Source organism: Urocitellus parryii, chromosome 8 (genome assembly GCF_045843805.1).
Source record: "Urocitellus parryii isolate mUroPar1 chromosome 8, mUroPar1.hap1, whole genome shotgun sequence".
NCBI lineage: Eukaryota > Metazoa > Chordata > Mammalia > Rodentia > Sciuridae > Urocitellus > Urocitellus parryii.
In genome coordinates this window covers 54,664,062-54,682,265 of record NC_135538.1, presented here as the reverse complement: position 1 = coordinate 54,682,265, position 18,204 = coordinate 54,664,062, and the positions used below count along the sequence as shown (strand labels likewise).

The window sequence follows — 18,204 nt, the reverse complement described above, 5'->3', positions numbered from 1 at the left end:
ATAGTCAGTTTTGTACCCAGCAGATGCTCAACAAATGTTTCCTGAATGAATCAATCAATAAGCAAATGAACAAATCTAGCACAGTGAAAAAATAGGCAAGTAAATCACTATAAGATGGTTAAGAAGTGCCTAGAAGTTTTGAAATATAATAGAGGGTTCAGTGATGGGAAAGGTGCTAGGGTGAAAGATGACTACGACAGGCCCTGACCTCTTAAAGACTTACTTGACCTACTTTATTAAGAAAACATGTACATAAATCAGTCATTACAAAACAATAATTGTTTTAAGAATTCTCAGAATACTCCCTCTAGGTTATGGCTTTTCCTAGGATATGTGAATCCTCTATCATCATGAGTAAATTATGTTTAACTTTAAGGCAAAAACTGAGGAGTTGAGAGGTGGGACTAGGACTCACATTATTTCCTCACCATCTTGGTAAAAGCCTCTTCATGCCTCTTCTGGCATTCTGCATTCATTGAAGTCTTTGGCATTTTTATCAGCTCTGCTCTCCTGGTTAAATCCAAGCATGTGAAACCCACTCTGTACTTTCTATTTCTACTCAAGTTGACCTCCACAGTACTCTATGAAACCTACTCTTAGGCATTACTGAAACATCCGTTCAGAACTGTTCCACCTCTGAAATCTTCAAGCGTTTTATTCTCTAACTACAACTTCCTAACTTCTCAGCTGTCTCACTGCATTACTAATTCTGCTCTTACAATCTGACTCATCATGACCTCCAGTTCCTTGATCATTATTTTGCCCCCCATTTTGGGCCCCCTCAGATGCATTTCCTATCTGATCAAGCCTAGGCAGTTACAAAAGATCAGCTACGCTCTTGCAAGTACCCTTTTCTAAGATGGGCAAAGAGAATCCCACACCATGCTTCTTACTCTAGGAACTGGCTGTTGCTATGTTAAGGGATATATACTTAATCCTGTAGGGAATGGAATGCAAATAAAGTATTTAAGATCTTCTACTCCATGTAAAAACTTGAGAAAAGGAGGCAATAGGGAAAACGAAGACTCAAAACAGGAAACATTGACTCAAAATACTAGCAAATTCAGAGAGCAAGGATGCCAGGGATAGAGGTAACTATCCAAGAATCTGCCCTCTTTGCCTTTATTATCTGTGCTAACCAACTATGCAGTCTTTAAGAGCATAGTGAGAAAAGACTTCCTCAGGCACCAAACCACCTATAGATGCCAATTCTGACCTAGCATCTTGTATGAGGGGAGTTATGGATTACTTGTCTTTAGTTAACCAAGGAATTGACTATGGATATGGGTCAGTTGGTGGACCCAGTGGTGAACACAGATATAGCTCTAGCAATGAAATTCTAGAAATTGTATCAATAGCATCAGGAATGCATAAATTATTTCCTTACCTTGCCGTTGAAGTTAAAGATATTTCTTATTCATATTTACATTTTCCTCAATGTGCAGTCCTGCACCTTGCAGACAGAAGATGGTCAGGATAAGTCATATTAGATATGTACAAAGATATACATACCATTAAAGTGATAATGTTGTCCATATTAGTTAAGCTCCTGGTATGAAACCCATTATCACCTCCATTTTATAGATGAGCAGAGTTAAGTTACTTGCTTAAGGTCAAATAACTAATGCATTACAGATTTGAAACAACCCAGTTCTCTGGCACTTTACTTGTGTCTCTATTACAACACACTGTTTCCTAATAGGGGTGCCCTGAGTTTGGGCCCAAAGGATCAGTGTTAAGTTATGAAGCTATAGAGCAGACTGCCACTGGATTTTTTTTTTTTTTTTTTTTAAGATGGGGTTTTGCTATATTGCCCAGGCTGGTCTCAAACTTGTGATTCTTCTTATTCATCCTTCCAAATAGCTGGGATTGGAGGCATACACCAGATTAGACAATTTAAGTGACTAAAGGTCTTCTATCACAAAGAACTAACATTTACTGATGAATGTCAAGAATTTAAGCACTGTTTAAGAGTTAGAATAGAGACTGGACACTCACTTTGGCTTTTTACTAGTCAACTTAACACCCTCCTTAAAGAAAAAAAAAGATCTTAAAAAAGTTTACCATTAATAAAACAATTTATGCAGTTTTTTTTTTTTGCTGTGATGTAGTCAGGCACGCTAATCTATATCATGTTATTTATATACAATAAACTAACTCTCAGCTGAGTAGATTAGTAGCTTAGCCCACCTACTTTTTGCTGTTAATTATACTTGTTTTGTAAGAGGCTGATCTTATTTTGTGTTTTTCTAAAAGCTCTGGTGAAGTAATGACTTCTGATGTACAGTACATTGAACATAAAGAGCCTTCCCCTTCTTGCTCAACATATAATTGCTGCATTTGTGCATGCTGTGTAAGTTGAAAATAACAATAAAAAGTTAATGAAGAAAATAAGTACTGCTTGTAATGAATTAGTAATATTGCTAGATTTGTGTATGGAGTTTATTTTTATTGTTGTAAGTGGAATACAATCAATAGGAATACAAAACCAAACTGCTTATGCTTTCATTTCTTGAGATCTGTAGAGTAGCTGAGAAATCTTTTGAAATTATTTTCAACAGCTGACACTAAGTTCAATTATTTAGCATAATCATTCAAAAATCAGTCAATATACACTCCTCACTTTTAAGGTTTTTATAGTACAATACAATAAAATTTTTATATAGGTTTTCATTGTTTTACAAGTACAAAATAATTTTGAGATAATTTAAAATATACAAAATAATATAAATGCATTCTTTATTTAAAAACTAAAATATTACAAATAAAGTTCCCTTTGATTATTTCCTTATATTTGCTCCCAAACCATCCCTTCCCTATGCTTCCCAACCACTGTTGTTATCAGGTGAGCAAGCTTTCTTTCAGACTCTTCTATGCAATTACACGTTATCTTAAATACAACAACCAACATATCTATTTTTTGAATGTTACATATTTCTATATTGCTTCTTTCATATTTATGTAATTGAGCCCTAAATAACTAATATTATCAATGTGTTCCTACTAAGTCTAATTTCTTTTTTAAAAATATTTTTTAGTTGTAGGTGGACACAAAATCTTTTAAAATTGTATTTATTAATTTTTATGTGGTGCTGAGAATTGAACCCAGTGTCTCACAAGTGCTAGGCAAGCACACTCTACCACTGAGACACAACTCCAGCCCTAAGTCTCATTTCTTAAGATATTTTTTTGAACTGATCAATGCCCAAGGGAAACACTGTTTGCTAATTTTGTTTGGCATTTTTTAATACTAGACAACACGAATGTGCCTAGTGAAGGTGAGGATTGATAGTCACAGCCTATTGTTAATATAATTAGAAGTCATCAGTTGCTAACTAGTACCATATTAAAATGATAAATTATGGAGTATAATATTTACAGCTGAGACCAAGTCCAGCCGAAATTTACAAGTTTATAGGGAGACAACAACAACAGCAAAAACCCTCCTCTCTTTCACAGCTATTTATATTCTCTACCTCCCTTCCTCAGATTATTTCACATAGGCCTCTAAACACTCTACATCTACTTCCTTTAACACCAAGTTAGATTAATTTTCACTTAAGAAATAAGTAATGTTAAGATCAGTAGCTTGATTTTTTTTCTAGATCTGACATATTTATAATGCGTTTTGTGAAAACTTCTTAAAGCCCAACAATTACCTAAGAATTTATACCATTAATTTAATCTTAATTAGTTGAATAATACACTAAGTTTAGTGAGCACAATTGTTAAGAAATTAATGGTAATTAAACATAGATGGTAAAATATCACTTGGCTTTATCCTTGCTTTTCTTAATTAGAAAAAAAAAATCTACAGTTTATACATTTTCATAGGATCAAAGAGGCCAAAAGATAAAAAGTTCAATTCATACTAGAGACTCTAGGACTCTTATTCTAATAGCAGGATGTACTTTCTAAGCTACCAACCTTTCATGTCCTTTGTCTGTTTGTGTCATATTATCTTTTCTTCCTAATTTATAAGATCTTACTGATTTGTAGGTTAAAAGTTGGCCCTTGGTCATGTATATTGCAGAATTTTGTAATTTGTCTTTTGACTTTATGGGAACTTTTTCCATTGAAGAAATTATTGCTTGTGCATTCAAATATGTTAATCTTATCCTTTATAATTTCAGACCTCTTTAGAAAGGTCTTCCCTGCTCCAAAATTAAATACTACTAGCAATAAGAAGTCAGTCATGATCAAATAGTCACCAATTGCCACCTGTGTGCTGGGATAGTATATGATCCTCTGTGCTGTTTAACAGCACATAAAGACACAGTCTTCTATTATCCATATTTCAAACAAATATAAAAATTTTCAATCTATAATGCTATTTCTGTGTGTGTGAATATGTCCCAATGTATGCTAGGGATTGAATTCAGGACTATGAGCATCTTAAGCAAGTGAGTGACATCCCCAGCCCCTTCAATTTTATTCTTATTCATCAGCTCACGTGCCACCTAGAAGTCACATAAGTACTAGGATAAAAGTGTTTGTTTACAAATAAAATTGCCATGATTTAACATGTCATTCTGTATTCTGGACACCAGGCTATCTAAAAGTAGAAATACTAACAATCACTTTATTTATGACATATTGACTTTTCATTCTCAAATGTTCAAATTACATTTGAACTGATCTTTAAAGAAAAAGAGCAAGATTGGCAAGAAGAAGGCGGCAACACTTCCCTAAATGAACATGTGTGTCCCAGGGCATTGCAGATCTGTAATTAAATCTAGTGGTCTTGCCTCAAAATTGGCAGGTGTGCCTTGAGTTTCCATGTGGCCCAGTGAGTTGCTCTGTTTCAACTCTGACAGTAGTGGGTACACCACCCCTAAAGTGGTCTTCACAGTAGCTTATTCTCCTCCCTCTGCTGCTTTCAGGAAATGGAATGAAGGACAACATAAACCCAGGATAGTCTAAGAACTACTAGAAAAACTTCAAGCCTTATAGATACCAGAAAGGAACCACAGATAATACAGGGGAGTAAAGAAATTGTAGTAAAAGAAAGAATAGGTTCAAACATGAAGGAAAAATAAAATTAAATTTAAAAAAAAATCAAGAAAATAAATGTTTAATGCAATTTAAGAATTCCACTAGCAAGGTGTAGTGTTATGTAGGATATCACTTTGGACCAAGCAAGGTAGGAAAAAAAAAAAATCTCAAGTAGGAAAAAAAAAATCACTTGATATTCCACAATTTTTTTTTTTTATGTTGGATTGTTTTTTTGTGATATTTCACTAATACTTTTCCTTTCTTTAAATGTCATGTTACAGGCTGGGATTGTGGCTCAGTGGTACAGCACTTGCCTCACATATGTGATGTGCTGGGTTTGATCCTCAGCACCACACACAAAAATAAACAAAATAAAATTAGAAGAAAAAGTCACATTATATGTAATACTTTACATAATAACGTGGTTTACATAATAACTTGTCTTAAAAGGTAAAACATATGTTATGATTCAAATGTTTGTTTTGGTTTAGAACATTTATGTTATACCTAAGATCCAGTCATCCAAAGATTTAAATGAACATGATGTCCAAGGCACTGGTCAACAAAGGTGCACAAAGCCAAGTACCTGCCCTGAAAGAGTGATGGATCTCATGAAGGACACAGAGCAACATGACAGGGATCTGGAATAACAAGAGGCAATGCTTACTAAACACAGTCTCCATAACAGGTACTGTTCAAAGTGTTTTAAATATTATACATTCTTCTTTTGGGGTCGGGGATATGGGAACTGAATCCATGGGTGCTTAAGTACTGAGCCACATCCCCAGCCCTTTTTTTGCATTTTATTTAGGGACTGGGTCTCACTGAGTTGTTTAGTGCCTTGATAAGTTGCTGAGGCTGGCTTTGAACTCATGTTTCTCCTGCCTCAGCCTCCCAAGTCACTGGGATTACAGGTATTAGCTACCACGCCCAGCATTTTATACCTTCTTTAATCTGCCCAACAGAGCTTTGAAGCAGAGAGACTAACTTGTCCTAACTTGTCTAGGGTCACACAACTAATAAGTGATGGAATAAGGACTTGAACTCAGGCAACTGAAAATCAATATGACATATTTCTTTCCCTACTTGATCACTTCATGTTGGGACCTCAGAAAGCCAGTTCACTTTTATGATCCTGTTTTCTCATTGGTGAAAGTGTATTTCTACCTCACAAAATTTCCATTAGGATTCAAAGTTAGGTACTCTGAAATAAAATAATATTTACCGAACTTCTGCAGGATTCCATAAGATGCACTGCTGAGAGTAGTTAAAGGGTTCTGAAGTCAAATAATCAGGAAAGGGCATATCTTCTTAGAGGTTCAGGATGTACACCAAATGTACATAACTCCTGAGAATTCTGAAATGAAGAAACCTTTTTAACTGTTATTTACCTGACATTCCCATGCTTATTTGACCATGGGACTTTTTGTTTGACTGCACACAATTAGATCTTAACTCTGGGCCAGACTTGGGGAAATTTGGCGGAAAAAAAAGAGCATGAAATCAGAGGACCTAATGGGTCTGAGAATAGTTCAATTTTTATCCAACCTTTCAGGCAAAAATCCCTCAGCCCTCCTCCAAATCCATGTTTTCCTTCTCAACTCTTGCCTAACTCACTGGCTGATTTTCTATCTTTTGGACATCCATTCTCAGGATCATCTTCCAAGCATCAGCTAATTATGTTTCATAGCACAGATATATTAATGCAGCTAAGGTATTCATTTGTTTGTTTTTTCCGTGTTCAGGGTTGAAGCACTGCCTCATCCCCTATATGCTAGGCATGTACTGGGAGATGTACTTCCCGTCCTTACTCATTTAATTCTTAAAAAAATCATTCTCTGAAGTACATGCTGAAGCAGCTAGTCCATGGTGCAGTCTATTTTCAGATTCCAAGTCTATTCTCTGTCTCTTGAATGGCTCCCCACTGTTTCTCCACAATAGAGCCCTGATTTCAACAATCTGATTTCAATTTTTCTTTTCTATCTCATCTCTTCTTCTCTATTCCCTACTATGTGAGTTTGCTAGGATTGTGAGGAAAAATTCTGTTCCAGGCAGGCTTCTCTCCTTGGCTTATAGATGGCCATCTTTAGTTCACAGGGCATCCTCCCTGTATATGAGTGTGTCTGTGATCAGACTTTCCCTTTTTATAAGGACTCCAGTTACACTGGATTAGGTCCTATTCTGATGGCCTCATTTTAACTTGAGTACCTCTATAAAAAAATCTATTTCCAAAAGGTCACATTGTGAGTTACTAGGGTATAGGGATACAGTTATCTTTCATCTTAAATGTGTCACTTCCAAGATTATATGCTTAAGGAATATTACAATGCAAGATTTTTATGGTCAGAAAATAGTATCACTTCTACTCATACTCTATTGCCTACATCTCAGTCATAAGACCCAGATAATACCGGGAGTGCCTAGCTGGGTACACAGGAAATATACTTGTTTCAGTCTCTTTTGCCACAGTGAAGGTGTTGGGAAATTTCAGGGAATGAAGGTAGAAGGAAAATATTCTTAGTTTGTGGTCTGTTTTCAAATGCTAGTTATACAAGATAAAACTGAGCCAGTTCTTGTAAAGCAACTGAGAAAGTTGGACCACTAGTCAAAAAAATTCACCTGAATTTCTTTAAAATTTCTATTTCTAATGTAATAATCATGTTAATTAGAAAAGCTTATTTTTGATACCATGTATTTTATATTATAATGACCTTATCTTTTGTACAAAAATAAAAATATTCTACATTAATAGAATGGGAAATAGTAAGCATTTTTCCCAATTATGGCTAGGGATACTTGAAATTTTAGTAATACTTTGAGTGGCTTTACAATCAATATTTTAAAAGTTAGGGTTGGTAAAATGAACCCTAAACTAATGGTCTTCTCGGTAAAAGGCTATGGTGGATATTTATAGTACATTTTTATAAATGTGGTTCTCTTGCCTGTTTTTCAAAGTGTAGTTATTACAGTTTAGCCTAACTTATACCCCTCTTGGCCACTATGTGACAAGTCACTAGACACATCCACAGCACCAGCTATATCCTTAGGCCAAACAAAAGAAAACACCTCACTTTTGGGCCCTTAGGTGATTTACTAAGGGCCCATTAGTTGACATCAAAGTCAAGTTTATGAGAGAAAAAGGCCAACAATGTAAATCCCAATAGTTTGGAAGTGAATTAAAAAGCTCCCAAATCAGTACTTTTCTCAAATGTTAAATAATTCACTGTGGCATTATAGATACAAGCCTCCAGCAAAAGTTACATTACACTTGAACAATTAAGGAAGCAGAAACCAAACAAATGACTTCAGGGGTAGAGAAACAAATTAATGATTTCTCAAAGTACCAAATTACTTTTTCACATTAACAAGTGTGAAAAACAACCAAACACACCAATGGCTTACTAGATTAAGTTTGATTATAGAAAATAGCCTGGAACTATATGCAGAACTATTCCCTAAATGTATAGGGAATTCTATATACTTCAGTATAAAACTTACTTATGTTATTTGGAAAATTTTTATGTCCATAATATATACCTTCTTTTTCACAAAGTTCTTTTACTCAGATTGCTCAAATTACAACCATCATCTACCAATTTATGTTATGGGAAGGATCAGAAGCAATGTAATTGTTTTTTAGAGACTGGATAAGAAATCAGAAACATGGGGTAACATCACAGTGTACATATACATTAAAAACCCCTCAAGGGTAGAATGGGTACACACTTTAGAATAAAAACAGGATTTTAATCCAACTCTACCACTTTCTACTTAAAAAATTTTCAACAAGTTTTAACTTGAGTAATGGTTATCTCTTCTATAAAATGAGGATGATTCACTTACGCAACCAATAAATACTGTATCGAGCAGTACCTTCCAAAGGTTATTAAAGATAATTGCTGGTATTCATTATATATGTGTAGTTACCCAAATAATACAAGTAGATACAAGATGATAAGCAGATATAAAGGATGTTAGGTGATATGAGGTTCATTTGCTTTCCAAGGATCAAAGGCTATTAGTATTCATTCTAAATCTTTATGTATTTTCTCCTATAACCCCAACAAATCTGAACCACGAGTTTCTACAAAGTTTAAAGGCTAAAATGTTGAGCTCCGATTCCAGTAGGTATCAGGGAAGAATGTACATATATTAAAGATTTCCCAAACTGCCTTCAATTTGTAAGTTTTTCAAGACATTTTGTGTGAGGGGGAGGGGGTGCTAGGGATCAAACCCTGGGCCTCGCACGTGCAAGTGCTCTACCACTGAGCTACATCCCCAGTCTTTTTTATTTTTATTATGAGACAGGGTCTAAGTTGCCCAGGCTAGACTTGAACTTTTGATCCCCCTGACTCAGCCTCTGGTAGGTGGAATTATAGACAAGCATCACTGAACCCAGCTTTTAAGACATTCTTATACTAAGATCGTTTTTGTCATACCAATTTAATAACTAGTATTAATAACTTGTAGAGGTAAAATAAATTATTTGAAAGAGAACAGAAAGATGGAAAAACACAAGAGATTTAGAGAGAAGAGATCCAAAAAACACAAGAGATTTAGAGAGAAGAGATCCAGAAGTAGAACTTCGCTTTCCCCATTTGCGAGCTATGTCACCTGAAAAAGTCTAAAGTTTTAAAAATCTGTTGTCTCAAGAGAAAAATGAGTATAACAACTCTTAGCTGTTGAATATTATAAGGATCAAATGATAACTGTCATAAGAATAATTAGTAACCTGAAAGCATAAAACAAATATAAATTATTTCCAAATGAGTAAGAACTGAAAGTGATCTCCAGATACCCTTTCTAGGGATGACACTTATATGGACAAATAATGATAGATGTGTAAAATGATACTGGCCAAAGGAGTGGTCATTTTTAGCCTCTCCAGTAATTTTCTTTGCTTGCTTATTAATGAGGAAGGGTCAATGGACTTCACACATGGCAAGTAATAGTCATCTCTAAATAGTATACAAGAAAATATTTATGGATAAGACTGCTAGAAGTAACAAAAAATCATAGATATGTATTGATTTTACAATAAATAAACAAGGTCAATTAGCCATAAGTCAGAGTTTCTAGAAATGCTTCTTTTTGTGAGAAAAACTTCCTTGTCATCATGTTTTTAGGGTGGTTTTAACTTCACATGCCAAAGTTTACTCGCAGATTGTTACTTCTGTACAGGCTGTTAACCCAATGCCAAGCATATTGTTAGTATTAAATTAAATTATTGCTGATATACTCTTACTAAAAATATATACAGTTTTTTTAAAAAAAATTAAAAATTTTAAATTTATTTTATATGCAGAAAAAATGAGTGAAACATGTTTATTAATTTAAAAAATGTATAAGATATAAAAATTTCTCATTGTAGTAACCTAGTAAAAATCCTTTTTTGGGACTGAGGTTGTAGTTCAGTAGTAGAGCGCTTGCTTGCCTCACATGCGTGAGGAACTGGGTTCAATTCTCAGTACTGCGAATAAAAAAATAAATAAAGGTCCACTGACAACTGAACAAATATTAAAAAAAAAAAACACTCAAAATCAAATAGAAAGGATAGCACTAAAGTAGACTATTTCTCCTAAAATGGGAGTAGCATTAGTCTTTATACAATTAGATAGCACTCTGAGTAGGTTTAAAAATCACAAATCTTCAATTAGGTGACACAGGCATCTCTACAGAGATGCAGCAGTCCATTATGGGAAGAGGGGGGTAATGAGAAGAACATTTTAAATGCTCAAGGTAGAAATGAAAGCATTTGATACAAATGTGTGGCGAAATTTACGAGAGGTATACATGGAGCTGGCCAAGACTATTAGACTCATTAGGAACAGCAAAAATCCATTTTTAGAAACCTACAATATATTTTACTCTGTCTTTGAATCAGAGAGTGACAAAAGGGCTAAACGGTGATTTCCACTGACCACTATTCAGTAAAAGAAAACACAATCTAGAGAACAATGTTGGAAGAGTTATTTCTTCTTACCATGAGTAGATCCCACTGACTGTGTCATAGTTCTGTGAAGTGTTCACTCCGCTGGGCCCAGCTGCTTTCGAAATAAGCAGCACCACCAAGCCCCTCAACTGGAGGTTATGGCGGCTGTCATGCACAAGTCCCCTGCCAACAAGTAAAGGGAAAAGAGGATTAATATACCTTCACAGGATCAGTCAGACCGAGTTAGAAAACTGCTATGAGTATATCTAAATTTTAAAACTGGTCAATGGGATTTATTGAAAAGAAAGGGATGGGGAGGAAGGAATTCAATTGAGAAAGCAGGGAACATAGAAACAACTAGAGAAATCCATGTCTGGTTTTTAAAAGTAATACTTGAAAGTTATAAGGCTTGATGATCTAGTTCTCTCTGGATCTTTCTACTATCTATTTCCTTCCTTCCTTCCTTCCTTCCTTCCTTCCTTCCTTCCTTCCTTCCTCCCTCCCTCCCTCCCTCCCTCTTTTGTTGTTGTTGTTGCTGATGAACTCAGGTATAGTATGTATGCTAGGTAAGTGCTCTACAGGAAGCCATAGTTTAAAGTGTTTTGGTAGTTGATGGCAATTGTAATAGAAACTGTATGGCTTGGATGAAGCAATACTATTTGGTGATGATAGTAATAAGAGAGAATGGTAAAAAAAAATTATTTGTCTTCATGGTAGAAAAGAAGTTCAGAGAATGAAAGGATTAAAAAAATCCAAATGACTTAAAAAATGCATTTAAGTAAATAGAAATGAATGCCATCAGCAAAAATCTTGTCATGTCCTATTAATAGGAAAGCATCATCATTCTAGGCAATAATAAGGCTTTAATTTAGGATGTCATATTTCTTTTGTTATGAGGATTGAACTTTTATAATTTCTGCTATAACTGGGGCTAGCAATACTTTCTAGAACACATTTTCTTTTTAAAGTGTTGCAAATGGTTGTCATAAAAGACTAAATGGCATCATTTAAAATGAAAGAAAATGGGCAAAATGTTAAGATAAAATTAATAGGTAGAAGAATGCCTTTGTGAGTACTAATCAAATAGATTATGTTATAGCATAAATAAATAGTATACAAGTATAGTTCTTGAATGTGGTAAAAAAGCAATGCTAAAAATTAGTATTGTTCATTGAATTAAGACTTAGTTTTGAAAAAAGAATCAATTTAAGTTAATGAAGTTAACATAACCAAAGATAATGAGTTAATCTATTACTTAAAAATCTTTGCCTCTCAAGCTTCTGAACAGAAATTTGTAAGAGGTCCCTTTTTACACTTCATTAGTTTCAAAATAAGACAAATCAGGTTCTTTACAAAAGAACAACTTTACCTCTTTTACTGGTATATCTTACCCTTAACCAAGCAAGTGATCTTCAGTAATTAGAAAGGTTAATAATTTTTAAAAAAGAAGTTCTCATTTCCTAGGAAAATGAAGTTAAGGTAATCAAATTACATTGCAGCAGAAACAAAATATGAGAAAAGTCCTAAACTCTTTATTATTATGTAACAAGTTGCCTAAATCTTATGGATCCAAATTGTAAGAAGGCTGGAAAGCACCCTGTGGGGAACAAGAAAATGTAAAATAGGATCTTGTTCTAAATTTTTTGCTTGGAATTGCAAATTTTAACTAAGGCTATCAAGTCCTCATTTTAGGTATTACCTACAGTGAATCTTTATGCATCCTTTCTTTTATAATATTAAAGAGAAGGTTTAAATAGATCTTTAATTCTAGAAAGGCAAAAGAGGTAGGTAAGGCTTTGTGTGTGGGTGGATACAGATGTGGATGGGTGTTGGGGTTGAGCCTGGTCAGGGATGAGGGATATGATGATACAGTAAGAACCCTAGCAGGTGAATTTGGAGACAACACAAACCTAGTCACACTGAGAAACTAGGTCTAGCAACAATTTTGACAACATTTTCTCCAAACTTCTTAGAGATGGGAACCTTCACAGGGGATTAATAATAGCATCAGTAAACATTTATCTAATGCTTTATGTATTTTAACATATCAGGAATTATTCTACATGCTTTACTATATATTAACTAAATTATTTCACAACTCAAACAGGAAAGTACCACAATTATCCTGATTTTTATAGATGAGAATGAAGCACACAGAAATATTGAGTGACTTTCCCAAGGTACCATAGCTGATAAGTGGTGGAGCCTTGACAGAGCCAGGCTCTGACCAGGCAAATAGTTAGTTTTAAGGTCTATAGACACTCTTTTTTTATATATTTATTTTTTAGTTGTAGTTTGATACAATATCATTAATTAATTACCCCAGCCCCTATAGACACTCTTAATCATAATGCAAATAGTGACTCTGTATCTGCTTCATCTCATGGACAAAACTATTTGCTAAATATAATTAGAACAGTAGGCTTTAGAACCAGACAGGCTTATGTCTGAAAAATTCTTTTTGTTATTCACCAGCTGTATTACTTGAAGGCTGTCAACTCTTTTATAAAATGAGAGTAACAATGTCTACTTTCCATACTCATGGTGGGGAAGAGATAACAGGGATAAAGCCTATAACTCTGTGAAGCATATGGTAGGAGATCAAGTTATCAGTAAATTACATTCTCTTTGATGCTTTTTTATGATTTACTTTTTTTTCAATTCCTTCCTTTCCTTTCACTCCCTGTCTCCTCCCATCTGTCTTCCCCCACTCTACTTGCATATAGAATCTCCTACAAATATTGTTCACTTTTCTCCCTTCCCAAAGGACAAAAGTTACCCCACTTTTCTGCAAGCATCACTATCAATGTACTGAAAAGGTCAGGAAGAAAAACAAATAGATACTAGCTTAAGTTAATTAAATAACTGTTTCTAAAAGCAACTTCTTGACATTCACTTCATTAACACCTTCAAAAACAGTACAATATACAATAGAATATTACTCAGCATTAAAAGAGAATAAAATCATGGCATTTATAAGTAAATGGGTGGAGGTGGAGAATATCATGTTAAGTGAAGTAAGCCAATCCCCCCAAACCAAAGACTGAATGTTTTCTCTGATATATGGATGCTGATCCATAATGGGGGTTGGGGGGTGGGGACATGGGAGGAATGGAGGAACTTTAGACAGGGCAAAGGAGAGGGAGGGAAAGAAAGGGGGCATAGGGATAGGAAAGATGGTGTAATGAGATGGCATCATTACCCTAAGTATACACGAATGGTGTGACTCTACTTTGTGTACAACCAGAGACATGAAAAATCTATGTCTACTATGAGAAATGCATTTTGCTGTCATGTATAACAAATCAGAAAAAACAATTTTTTTAAAAAGTACTGAGATAAACTGATGATGCCCACAACTCAAAAATTAGCTCTGATCCTAAAGAAAGTAAGAAATTTTGTTTCTCAGCATAAAAAAGTTCCTGGCATTCTAAATTTAAAAAGATAATATGTTTCATATAATCCAGGTCATATTTTACTGGGAACACTGATCTATCTACTATCAGTGTCTCTCTTTATGGAGTTACATCCACAAACAGGAGCATATCCAGAAGATGGTAAAATCACATACAGGTTGCAAAAGTTTCAGATTTAAGGACTATGTAAATATTCCGAAATACAAACAAACAAACAAACAAAAAACCCAAATTTGAAACATATGTGGTTAAGCATTTTGAATACCTCAACCTGTATTGCCACATACAATGAATGCTAGCTTAGAGAATGGTAAAGTTGGTTTTTCAAATTTATTCAGTCAAAAATGTACTGAGTGCTGATTACATGTCAGGCATGGTAGTAAACAGGCAGTGGAGGACATAATGACAAGCAATGGTGAGCTGTGGTCTCCCTTCTTGTAGATAACAGTCTGAATGAAAAATATCATGATTAAATGCAACATGAATTACTTTTAGGGATGAACAGGGTTATGAGAGCAAGAGACCTCCAGGAGATTTAAAGAAATGAGGGCGATTCCTCAGAAAACTTGGAATGGAACCAACATTTGATCCAGCTATCCCACTCCTTGGTTTATATCCAAAGGACTTAAAGTCAGCATACTACACTGACACAGCCACATCAATGTTTATAGCAGCTCAATTCACAATAGCTAAACTACTGAACTAACCTAAGTACCCTTCAATGGATGAATGGAGATAGAAACTGTGGTATATAAACACAATGAAATATTATTACTCAGTCTTAAAGAAGAATGAAATGATGGTATTTTCTGGTAAATGGATGGAGCTGGAGAATATCATGCTAAGCTAAATAAGCTAAGTCCAAAGAAACAAAGGCTAAATGTTTTCTCTGGTATGCAGATGCTAATTCACAATAAGGGGGGCAGCAAGGGAAGAAAAGAGGTACTTTGGATTAGGTGGAGGGAAGTGTAAAGAAGGTAAACGGTAGGGGGACAGAACGATAGTAGAATGAATCGGACATTATGACCCTATGTGCATATATGATTACACAACTGGTATAATACCACATTGTGTACAACCAGAAGAATGAGAAGTTATGCTCCATTTATGTATGATGCATCAAAATGCATCTATTGTCATGATTAACATGATTAACTAGAACAAATTTTTAAAAAATCTTCAAAAAAAAAAAAAAGAGGATGTGGGAAGAGACAGGTAAGAGGAGTGTATTTACAGCCCAAGAATGGGCATATCCCTGGCTGAGAACATTGTATGAAATAAGGTTAGAGACAGATAGGGATTGGACCACATAGGTTGAACAGGCTTTAGTAAAAGTTTTGCTCTTCATCCAAAGAATAATACAAAGACACAACAGCATTTTATTAAACATAATCAGATATTTTTTTAAAAAATCATCCTCTCCAAATCCTTTCTCCTCAGTGTAGAAAAACAACTTGGCTGGAGAAGAGAGGAGGAAACCAAGTGGGTGTGAGAATCCAGATAGAAGGCTTTTACAATACTCAATGAGAAACATGGGCCAACTTGGTGGACATCTTGAGATGTCTAACCCTAAAATAACATGATTCAATTCAAATAGACATTGCATGCTTTACTGTCCTAGAATTTAGATTATGTAGATATATCAGTAATTTTAAATAATCTTATTCTGAAAGCCTGTAAGCTGACTATTGAGGGGAAAATACTTCTTTCAAAATTCTACTCCAGATCTATAACAGATGAACATATCCTAATAACTAGGCAATTTCGTGGCCATAAAGATTGAGTAGGTGAAACTTCAGGCAAGCCAGCTCCATTCCCTTCTCACATTATGCTTTCCATGGCTGACTGCGATGCTCGTGCCTCATCATATCTTTCCACACTATTATCCATTTTTCTTCTTTAACTCAATCCTGTAAGTATCTCAAGTCCTCAAATCACTTCTATGGCACTTTTTCAAATATCCTCTCAAATTTCATTTCAACACAAATGTACAAAGTATGAGGGGTACACAATGAAATATGAGCTGTAAGAAAACAGCTATAATAGTAAACTCATAATATATTTGAATATGTGCTTAATAGTATAAAGAAAAGGTAACAAAGACAGTAGAGTAACAAACAGGTTATCAGTACACAGAGGAAAAAAGAAAATTCCTTATTGCTGGAGGTGCCCTTATGGTAGAAACTGAAACATGGTCAAATTTCCTTGAGTAGAGAATATAAGATGGGATGGTGCTAGAGATACTGGAATGGAAAAAGGGTTATTTCAGGAGTAAGAAACAGGATAAGCAGTGACAAGGAGAGAAAAGAAAAGGTTCAAAAGCTGTGGAGCTATCCACTCAGGCAATACGTGCAGGTGAATAAGCCCATGAAAAGATAGTCTAAAGAACAAAGGGACTAGGCTTGAGTCTGCAGGCAATCTGGAGGCACGGATGGTTTGTCAGCAAGACAATGGTGTGATTAGAGCTAAACACTAAACCTGGTATTCTGGGTCTAATACCATTTACTCTGGCAGTAGAATGCAGGAGGTATACTGGTACCACCTCCTCCACAGAAAATCTTAACTAAGCTTCTCCAAAAATCTTCACCATAATTGATTTTAGGACTATCAGCAGAAGAGTCTCTACAAAAGAATTCAATGTAAGTAAACTTCCTATTTTCCTGTTGCTCTATTTTACTTGGCCACCGGCCTGGAAGAAATCAGCACTCCAGATGCTGAACGCCCCTTTACTAGTTTTTCACAAACATTTATCCAGTATAGTAGTTTGTAAAAGTGTGTTTGCAAATGCAAAATGTGATTTTAAAAAGACAGAGCCTTTAATAAGGGCTCTGGCCTTGAGCTGGGGCTTCACAGAGATGTCTACATTTTTAAGATAAGTTACCAATTGGGCTCCATGATAACAGCTGGCAGGGGGAGGAAAGAAAGGGGAGAAGAAGCTCTCCCCTTCTCAGGTGTTGTCCTTGAAGGGTTAACTTGCCCAAAACAGTGAAAGAAAAAGCTGCTTTTATGTGAACTTCTGCAGACTGGGAACTTCTGCCCCCCACCTTACCCGCTGGGCATAAAGTTCTAAAACTACCTGAACTCGGAATTCAGACAATTAATTGATTACAGTGAAAGTTTTACCCTCTGAACCTGGCTGCAACCAAATAACACTGTTTTCCTGCTATCTTTGATGCCTTGCCTCATCTGTCCCCTACAACAGAGGAAAGGAGAGAAGATTAGTTAGGAGGAGCCTGGTCCAGTAGCCCAGGTGGGAGGTAATGAGGGCTTAAATTAGGGTAGTGGCAACAGGGATGGAGAAGAAAAGCTGAAGGATGGCAGCAGCATGGAGATGGGACAGGCTGTTCTGGCCGACTAACTGGGGAAGGGAGGAACTGGCAAGGAATGGAGAAGCAAAGGAAAGGCAAGGGCTGAATTTAAGATTCAAACTTGTTTGTTGGAGGTGATGATGCTGCAGTTAGTAGAGAAAGAAGAGGAGCTAATGGGGAAATAATGAGTTCAGTTTTGGACATGGTAACTTTGAATGCAAGGACTTCCAGATGGAGATACCCAGCAGGCAGCTGGAAATGCTATGGATATAGATTTGGGAAGCATCTTCACAGAAGTGATGGCTAAACGGTAGGAATTGATGGATGAGTTTCTGAGGGGGAAGAGAAGAGAAAAGGGAAAACAGGGAATGGAGGGGGACAGCAGAGATAAAAAGGGAAAGAAAAGAAAGGAAGAGAAAAGAACCTTGGAGAATTCCTATGCTCAGGGGACTAAGGAAGGGTGAGTAACAACACAAAGGAATTCATTACTTCTATAAACAGATAAAAGGGTATCCAAGACACAGATAAAGAAGCTTGTACACACAGGGGCAAT

At 35.5% G+C, this 18,204-nt stretch overlaps 1 protein-coding gene across 4 annotated transcripts in view; it reads right to left on the bottom strand.

Annotated features, from left to right (window-relative positions):
- The window catches only part of Pdss2 (decaprenyl diphosphate synthase subunit 2), a 268,265-nt gene that overhangs the window by 151,169 nt on the left and 98,892 nt on the right, over window positions 1-18,204 (bottom strand). For all 4 annotated transcript variants that reach the window (XM_077801684.1, XM_077801683.1, XM_026389653.2 and 1 more), the window contains one exon: window positions 10,979-11,110. In XM_077801684.1, coding sequence (XP_077657810.1) covers window positions 10,979-11,110 — 132 coding nt within the window. The remainder of the gene's footprint in view (window positions 1-10,978; window positions 11,111-18,204) is intronic.